At 39.3% G+C, this 10,000-nt stretch overlaps 1 protein-coding gene across 12 annotated transcripts in view; it reads right to left on the bottom strand.

The window, feature by feature from the left end:
• The window catches only part of FAM120B (family with sequence similarity 120 member B), a 90,194-nt gene that overhangs the window by 66,440 nt on the left and 13,754 nt on the right, over nucleotides 1–10,000 (bottom strand). For 10 of the 12 annotated variants that reach the window (XR_015060025.1, XR_015060026.1, XR_015060023.1 and 7 more), the window contains exon 5: nucleotides 5,043–5,135. Coding sequence is in view for 5 of the 12 variants with exons in the window: in XM_085888130.1 (XP_085744256.1) it covers nucleotides 5,043–5,135 (93 nt within the window). In the remaining 7 variants the exon portion in view is untranslated. Of the gene's footprint in view, nucleotides 1–5,037; nucleotides 5,136–10,000 lie in introns of all 12 variants that reach the window. The other 2 variants (XR_015060027.1, XR_015060028.1) reach the window with 1 other exon arrangement.

Raw genomic sequence — 10,000 nt, 5'->3', positions numbered from 1 at the left:
TATATATATATATATATATATATATATATATATATATATATGTACATATATACAGTAATCCCCCGTTTATCGCGGGGGTTACTTTCCAAACCCCCCCCCCCCCGCGATAAGTGAAAATCCGCGAAGTCGCGACCATATGTTTATTTTATTATTCATATATATGTTTTAAAGCTTTATGACCCTCCCCACATTCTTATTAACCTTTCCCATACTCTGAAAACACTTCCTATACTCTTAAACACTTTTTACACTCTTAAACATACGCAATTTTAACAACATATAAAATTCTAATGGGGACTCGCAATGGCGGCCTACAGCAGCGAAGCTTCTCCCTTGCTTTAACATGTCGAGAAGTTGCACTTTTTCTACGATGGTTAGAATCTTCCTCTGCCGCTTAGGTTCAGTGCCAGATACCTGAGAAGGTGCAGAACGTTTGGGCGGCATTGTAGGGGTTGAAATAAATTAAAAATTTTCATGGATAATTCACACAAACACAACACCGCAGAGTAACACTACGAGTAGCGATCGATCGCACGTCGATGTGAAATGGACAAGGAGAGATGCTGAATGCATGCTATGCGCTGAGCCAATCAGAACCCAGGATACAGAACACCATGCTCTGGTTGGTCGCCTCCCATCCATCAACCAATAGCGTGCCGTGTACGATCTCACGTGGGTAAACTAGCGCAAGGGGAAGCGGCCGCGTCTGCGTTTTCCATATGCACGATTCTTTGTCTACTCTTCTGCTGTACACTATGTACAGCATTTTATTTCTTGTAATATGTTTAAATATATATATATATTTTTTTTTTACGTGTTTTAATTTTTTAGGCTAGAAAATGCTTATTTTACCATAAAAATCATTAAAATAATAAATATATAAAAATACATTTATACTGCAAAATAGCGAAAAATCCGCGATATAAAATTAGATATGTAAGAGTTAAAAATCCGCGATACAGTGAGACTGCGCAATGGCGAGGGACAACTGTACATATACATATGTACATATATACATACATGTATACATACATATATATATATATATATATATATATATATGTAAATGTACATATATACATATATATGTACATATTGTTGTGGTTTCCCACCCGCTCGGCGTGCAAACGACCGCTTTTAGCTAACCACGGCCGCGTGCCCACCGGACGGGCAAACCGAGTCACAGCTTTCGGATCAAAGCCGAAATCCAGCTACGGGTGTGTTTTTAATCACACCGTAAATCAGCCAACTCTTCTGTCCGCGCACGACAGGGTCCGATCGTCGAATTGTCGATTTACCTCACTATGCGCGTAGACAGAAATGCCGGGGATTTACACCTCGTCGGGACCCGTACGGATACGAGCCGTTATACGCAGCTCGCACCGTTTGCGATTTGCCGAGCGGTTGTATATCGCCAAGCCCCGCCGGATCCGATTACTTTATCGGCTATTTAAAAGCCAGCTAATATCCCGAATGCAATACGACAGCTCAATTAAGGGAAAGGACGCAACGAACAGGTGGACGTTCAAACAATGACATTTATTTATACACACGTATGCAATCATGTAGACAATAAAGCAATGCAGGAACAAGCAAAACAAAGAACTACAACCGTTCCATTTATTATGTACACTTATTATAATTCTACTTAAGGACATGGCGCCACAATGTTCATACAAAGAAAAACCCCAGGAAAGAAAAGGGCAAGAACTGGACCTCGTGGGCCTTTAATAGTTCACGGAGCCGTGGAGACCGCAAGGGCTCCGAGAGACCGCGCAGGCTACCTTTCACCCTCGAGGTGACTCGCTGGGCCACGGTTCGGCGACCCTCGGTGGCCCTGCCCGCACTCCGCTGGACTCCACCCGTGCCTTCAACGGCGATCCGGCTGGCGACTCCTCTCCGGCTCCACCGGCGCCTCCGTCGACCAAGGAGAGAGACCAAGCAGAGGGACTCTCTTTCCCCTCACTGACAGACTCTGCTGCACTCCCAGACTGCAGACGATTGCAGCTCGCCTCCGCTCCCAGACTTCCACTTAACTCCACGGCGAACCCAGACCGACCGACCTCTTGGCGTTTTCAGCCCGGCCTTTTATCGCCCCGGCGCCTCGCCCCTCCCTTTGCGGCACGCGCGCGCGGGGGGGGGGGACATTCCAGGGGGGTTCGCTCGGCTCTTGGCTCGCTCCTTTGGCCCGATCATGGACAATATGTTTCTTTCGCCCTTCTGAGGGAAAATTCCAACAGAGCTCAGCTGGGGTCAGTTGTTGTTGCAGTGTGGTTAGCGCTGTGGTGGGGATGGCGTGGTTGTTGAAAGGCCGGTTGTGGGTGTTGAAGTAGTGGTTGTTCCAAAATAAAGATAGCAAAAGAATAATGGCTGACTCAAAGATCACAGCCCGGTTACACGAACAAATCCCTTTAAACATCGGTGGGGAAATCTAATCTGAACACACACTCATCGACATAACTGATCTCTGGGAAGCCTGAATGGTGTTCTGTGAATTTCCACAACCGTAACAATGTATACATATATACTGTATGTACATATATACAAATGAAGACCACAAGGGTAAAACCAAAGATGTCAGGATAAGTCAATTTTGAAGAAACTGAAAAACAAAGTTTCAAGACTTTGGTGGACTGTTTAATAACTGTCATATAGATTTCTTTTCCAGTAAAAGGAAGAGTGATCATTGGCCGATCAAATTAAGCATGTAGCATTTGCCAAGCTTGTGTGTTATTTAATTTAAGAGCAAAGAACGAATCAATGTTGCAAACTGACATCACTGGTTTTTCCCTTGTTAATAATTGCCATGCAATTTTAACCCAGGATGTGTAGCAAATTCATGCTTGTTGGTTATTGGCATAGATTACATGACTTTGGTGATCACAGATTATTTTTTTCAACATTAAACGGTCATTGTTTTTTTGTTTGATTGGTGTTCAACGCCATACTCAAGGGTATTTCACTTATATGACGACGGATTCTCCATTTCTTACTCCGTACTACTTAATATGATGGAAAACCGGGAGGAAACCAAGGATAAACCACCCCCCGCGATAGCCGAAGTCACCTCATATACCTAAGCAGGTTGATTTGGCGGTGGGTACATCGAATGAGGATGGGTACTCAGACGCGCTAACCATTAAGCCACGGCGTGGGTCCCATAAAAAGTCACAATAAAGGTTTGACCAGGCTTGAACAACGATATGCACCAACTACGGAGCCCATGATATAACCAAATAGGCCATTGTAGTGCTCAGAGTTTATGCTGTGAAAGTTTTACAACCTTTCATTTTTTAGTTTCTCAACTCTGAATATTATGGTGGATCAGTTAACATGAATGAAAGGGAGATAACCAGGAGTAAAGTACTGACAACTCTGGGTTTCTACTTGTTCAGCTTTGACAACACTTGTTTTTTCATTGCACGGCTAAACTTTATACCATATAAATTATGTGACACCCCTGGTTATTTGTTAAAGTAATATTGTGGGAGGAAACCTTATGTTGCCAACTATTGGCAGGTGCAATAACCCTGAAATTTATAAAAAGTGACATCTCTGGTTTTCCCCTTGTGGTCTTCATATATATATATATATATATATATATATATATATATATATATATATATATATATATATATATATATATATATATATATATATATATATATATATATATATATATATATATATATATATATATATATATATATATATATATATATATATATATATATATATATACATATATATATATACATATATACATACATACATATATATATATATATATATATATATATATATATATATATATATATATATATATATATATATACATACACATACATACATATACACTTCTCTTTTTTTCAGTCGATGATGAAATGTACAGTGTTGTGATGCATAAAGCGTATGTAGGCCATATGTAAACACAAGTCCAGAAGCAAAAGTGTTCCCAAGAAGATGCAACAGCTCACATGATAATAACATAATCCCATCAGCGTTTTTTGGGAGTGGGGACAATACAAGGATACCAAAAAACATTAAAATCTTAGTTTCATGATATTTATTCAAGAAAAAAAAACCAATGATTAAGTGTTACATTAAGCCATATTTATCCATTACACCAAACATGATTTTCTGATTCTGTGGACTTTTAAACCCTTAACTTGTAAAGTGTATTTGTGCATTTTAAGCAGGGCAATCGTCCTCCAGCATAATGAAATTTCCCGTAAAACCGTATGCGCGTGCTGAAACTGCCACACGGTTAAATAAATAAACCCTAACCATACCGCACTGCCGAACTGAGCGCCTCCGCTCAGCATCTTGGGAGTTTGTCTGTGGCGGATTTGAGTTGTCTATTTGATATATTAACAATAATAATACTCATAATAGTGGAGGCCCATACACTTGACAGAGATCCGGGGCATTCACAAGTGCAGAACTTAACTTTGACAGGTCACCACTCCTTCACAGGATACTTGACTGAAAGTGGCAGGAATGTGTAATTTTGTTCAGAATTAAACACAGGCATTTAAAAATTTAAGGCTAATATTTCACGAAATTATACCTTAACGCATTGACAGTTATTAAACCCAACTGCATTCGGTAGGGATGGAAGAGAACACGATTTAAAATAACTTATTTCACAAATTGTTAATTAAAAGGGAAAATGATAAATTTTAAACAAATAAAAGCATTTTCTTGAGCTCATTCTTGTCATGGGAACAGAAGTTGCTCACTCAAGAGGAGTAGTGCAACAAAACGCCACTTTCCCAATGCGGAAACCCACCCAACGATTGAAAGGCTGGCTAAACTCTTCTTAAAACATCACCCAATTGAAAGGGAAAAAAAAAGAAAAAGAAGAGAAGCAATAATCAACCAATTGGCAAAACAGAAAATACATTTTAAGTGACCACTAGTATGCTGGATCACATGGAACTGGCGAATAACACACCAAAACGTCAACCTTATGATTACTCATCCTTCATCTAGATCCTACGTTGCACAGTTTTCAGAGTGAACAATGTGGACAACCTTACTGGGAGGTCGGCCAGGTCTTTCGCATCCATGGACGAAAGACACAGTGCCTGTGCCAGCAGGGCCTGTATATCTGCCAAGCAAAGCCCAGGCACCTGCATTCATTCAGAGAAAGAATTGTAATTAAAACCCATCATTGCAAGAGGCTCAACATGTCCAAAAGAAATCCAATAATAATAACAATAAAAATATTAAGTAGAGGTGCATTCAAGGTACATAGTCTCCATGCCAAATAAAAAAATAACAAATCCTCCAAAACGTGACATTGCCAGGGTGCAGCACATGGAGATGGAATTGGGAGGGAGCGGTGTACAATAATTGATTGATTAATGGCATCATTAAAATAAATAAATAAAAATTCCCCCCGTGTGGGGGTGACGGTCATCTCTATAATACCACAAGTTCTCAATGTTCAGTTCAGGTAACCGTGAAACAGTCCAAACTAACCGTTTAGATTGAAATAGTTCACAGAGACACACTAGGATAATACTACTAATGACATAATTAATAAATATGTATTGTTCATTTAGTACCCAGATTAACACATCAGAATCACCAGTAAGTGCAACACGTGGTTTTTCGGTCCGTCAACTCTCTGGGGATATTTCACTTCCGGTTGTAGAAAAAAAAAACGAAAAAAATAGGCTTAGCTCTCGGAGATTATGATAATCCTGTAGATTATTCTTCACTGATTATAATGCAACTTTCAGAATGAAAATTGGTCAAGTATTTATAGAGATATTGAGGTTTGAAAAATCGTTAGAGCGAGCAAATCCATTAATTATTAATTCCACAGAAGTTTCGTGACACTGCACAAAGTAACATGTCAGGTATGAAAAAACATTTTGTACGTCACATTCATTAATTATTAATCCATTAATTATGGAATGTACTCATTGATATATTAATCAGAAAGCCCGAAGCATGTAGCATAATTTATTACTTATCCCCTCATCCGGGATCCGTGGCCTCGCCCCACAGCCTGCAGCTCTATGTCCGCCGGTGATTATGTTAGATATCGGCACGATCGAGAGGAGCCTGCGAATTATCCCTGCTGATGCACTGAATTGATGCAATCATTCGGCCAGAATATTCGTTGTCAAGATGTTACATGATTAAACACCAATACAGTCACTCAAATTTATACTGCCGACATACTTCTTAACAATCACCTTCGCCCCAGAAACCACAGTCAATCTGAACCACGCTGGCCACTGCTCAGACGCCATGACCGGACTACTGCGCAGTTTGGTTAAAGATGACTCGGCATTTTGGCGTGCACGCAAGAAATTATATTTTGAAAATAAATGCCGACGTTTACATTTCGGGTTTTGAAACTTTTGCACCTTCGGCGGAAAATGTATAAATATAAAAGGCTAAAAATGTGTTTTATATTTATATTTCATTTCTCCTTCCTTCCTTCCTTTGCGAATCGCATCGGCGTTTTTGGCCATCTTCCAGATCACGTGACGATCAAACGGGAAGGAAATTCAAAAATCTGTCCGGTTTGATACAAGATAATATTTTTTACTATCATAATCAATAAACAGTTGCCGAATATCTTGTAGAATGGTAGACTAGATAGGTTTTGAAAATAGCGATTTTTATAACTTACGTGACCTCGTCCCTGACCTTGAACCCGGACAAAAGTTATATTGTTGTGCAACACTCATCGACCTCTACCCACATAAGTTTCATCAAGATCGGAAAGAAAAATTGACGGACGTATGGACGGACGTAAGGATGGACGTACGGACATTTGGTCATCTCGGTAGAGATGACCTAAAAATCGTAAAATAATTAATTTCTTCATCAATTGGCTAACAGCATACCAAAACCACCACTGTTTCAACCAAATCTGTAACTTTTTGAAAATTAAGTAAATCATCGAAAATTAATTGATAAATCAAAAAAAAAAATTTTTAAATACTGTTTTTGCCAAAGCACATCCTCACTTTTGTCCCCAAATTTCAGCTTCCTAGCTCAAAGGATGGCTGAGATATTGCCTGGACAAACAAGAAAGAAAGAAAGAAAGAAAACAAGCAAACAAACAGAGTAAAAACTGAGCACCCGGCGATGATGTCCCTTCCTTCAGCACCCGGCGACGACGTCATGCATCGCCTGGATATGGAATTGGGAAGGAGTGATGTACAATACATGTTCTTTTATAAAGATCTTCAATACAGGAGGAGGCCCATCAAAAGCCTGCGCTAGTATTGGTCCGTGCTGTATCCTTTTAAATGCTGAGCATCAAAGCATTGAAGCAGCCCATACCATGTTGGAAGTTTTTGGTTAGACTCGGCTGGGGTTCAAACCACCAATCTCGTAGATTGAGAGTGGACACAAAACCATTACTAGTGCTGTACCCGAACCGAGTTCCTGAACTCAAACTCAGCGAGTTGCGCTTCCGAGTAGAGTCCGAGTCAAGCCAGGTTTGTCTGTGAACTTGAAAAATAACTTGGATATTCCTCGTTACATGAAATGAAGTAATTGCAGTATTTTGCAAGTGTGTACAGTAGAAATGTGCGTTAATATATTTATCAGATGTGCTATGGAGTGGTCATGCTGTTTATCTTTATGAGTTTCAAAGCAAAACATTATCATTGACAGGTAATAGTTGAGCACTAACAGTTACCTGTTTAGTTCTGAATTCGCCATGAACGCAGGTTTCATGGCCTCGTTAAGTATAGATAGTATTTAGATTGATTAGTGGATCACTTTATTGACATTTAGATTGCTTCGTTGATGGAAATACCAATATTTGCTGTGATGGCTAATCAATAGGGCAAGAACAAAAAGGATTCCTGGGAGTGTAGGGACAACCAGCATCGCAAGTTGGCATGTGCAGTTTCGCTACATGTGCCCATGAAAAAGAGAATTAAAAACAAGGACAAATGAGAAGAAAGAAGAAGAAAGAAGAAGAAGAAGAAAGAAGAAGAAGAAGAAAGAAGAAGAAGAAGAAGAAAGAAGAAGAAGAAGAAGAAAGAAGAAGAAGAAGAAGAAGAAAGAAGAAGAAGAAGAAGAAAGAAGAAAGAAGAAGAAGAAAGAAGAAGAAGAAAGAAGAAGAAGAAAGAAGAAGAAGAAAGAAGAAGAAGAAAGAAGAACAAGAAAGAAGAAAGAAGAAAGAAGAAAGAAGAAAGAAAGAAGAAAGAAAGAAGAAAGAAAGAAGAAAGAAAGAAGAAGAAAGAAGAAGAAAGAAGAAGAAGAAGAAGAAGAAGAAAGAAGAAGAAGAAAGAAGAAGAAGAAAGAAGAAGAAGAAAGAAGAAGAAGAAAGAAGAAAGAAGAAGAAGAAAGAAGAAAGAAAGAAGAAAGAAAGAAGAAAGAAGAAGAAAGAAGAAAGAAAGAAGAAGAAGAAGAAAGAAGAAAGAAGAAAGAAGAAAGAAGAAGAAGAAAGAAGAAAGAAGAAAGGAAGAAAGGAAGAAAGGAAGAAAGAAGAAAGAAGAAAGAAGAAAGAAAGGAAGAAAGAAGAAAGAAAGAAAGAAAGAAAGAAGAAAGAAGAAAGAAAGAAGAAGAAAGAAGAAGAAGAAGAAGAAGAAGAAGAAGAAGAAAAAGAAGAAGAAGAAAGAAGAAAGAAGAAAGAAGAAAGAAGAAGAAGAAGAAGAAGAAGAAGAAGAAGAAGAAGAAGAAGAAGAAGAAGAAGAAGAAGAAGAAGAACAACAACAACAACGTGGAGCTCTCAGTCGAAACATCAGAATTTTGATCACAATAACAACTTCCGATATTTCGTCACGTGCCTTGATGGAGCCAATAGCGAGACCAGTCATGGAGGCTCCTCGTTCTTGACGAGAAAATTGTGTATTTACGAAATTACAACACATTAAATGGAATAATCTTTAAATAGTAACGTGAACTTTTTGAAACTTTAAAGCAAATGTCCGAATATATTTAAAAGTTCATGATAGACGCTCTCAAAAGGCACCGTCTATGTGAGGATGTGTACAGGTGTTTAGAATTTAAGGAGATCCGGATCCTGTATATAAAAGATCAGAGTCCTAAAGGTTTTGGAAGAAGAAGAAGAAGAAGAAGAAGAAGAAGAAGAAGAAGAAGAAGAACGACAACAACGACAACAACAACAACACGGAGCTCTCTTAGAGCCAGCGTTCGCTACGTGAGACGCGGCTAAAAAAAAAAAATTTGGCTTCGTCACAAACCTTCCCGGGAGTTCCCTGAATCCAACGTAGTTCCACAACCACTTCATCATCTCTTACCACCACATCCTTTCATTTGGTCTTCGGCCTTCCTCTTCTCCTGAACATCCATATAACATACATACTATCTGTGTAACATACATCCTATCAGCGGAAAGAATTTCTGCATGTTTGAAGATGAGTAGAGTCAGAGGCTCTATATTTCAAACAGAATAGAACCGTCTGCCTGGGCATACAAATATCTCAGCCATTCAACAGTCTGGCATCCTGCTCTGATTGCCAAGGTCACTGCCTGCAACATACAAGGCTGCCTTCATTTCTAGATTTCTGACATCGTCCACACGCACAGTCAACATGTTGCTATCATTGGAATCCTTTCCTCACCTCTCCCAGTGGAAGCTGGAATAACCCAAGCCAGTGCCTTGGAACCAGTGTAGTTTCTCATACAGATAAACAACCTCTTCCGTGTTCTGTAAAACCCTCTCATCCTTCTTGTATATGACTCCACATTGTTCCTTACAGCAACGCATCCCACTGATAGACAGAGAGCAACTGCATTTCTCTTTTCTGATCAGGAATTGATTGGATGCTGGTGTGACAAATGGAAAATCTTTCAACACTGGCAAATCTCAGTCTCTGTAAGAATCGACAAATGATCAAGTTCCAAGGTCAGCTCGTGGAAGAGGTTCAGTGTCGTGAACTTCTCAGCCTCACCATCATAAACGAACTCCCCTGGGCTGACTATAGAGCAAAGCTGGCCTCCAAAGCCAGCCATAGATTGGACATACTCCATCATTCCTTGAGAAAAATCA

Source organism: Eptatretus burgeri, chromosome 7 (genome assembly GCF_056783735.1).
Source record: "Eptatretus burgeri isolate ZD-2024b chromosome 7, Ebu_testis_v1, whole genome shotgun sequence".
Taxonomy (NCBI): domain Eukaryota; kingdom Metazoa; phylum Chordata; class Myxini; order Myxiniformes; family Myxinidae; genus Eptatretus; species Eptatretus burgeri.
This window is presented reverse-complemented; position numbering and strand designations above follow the sequence as displayed.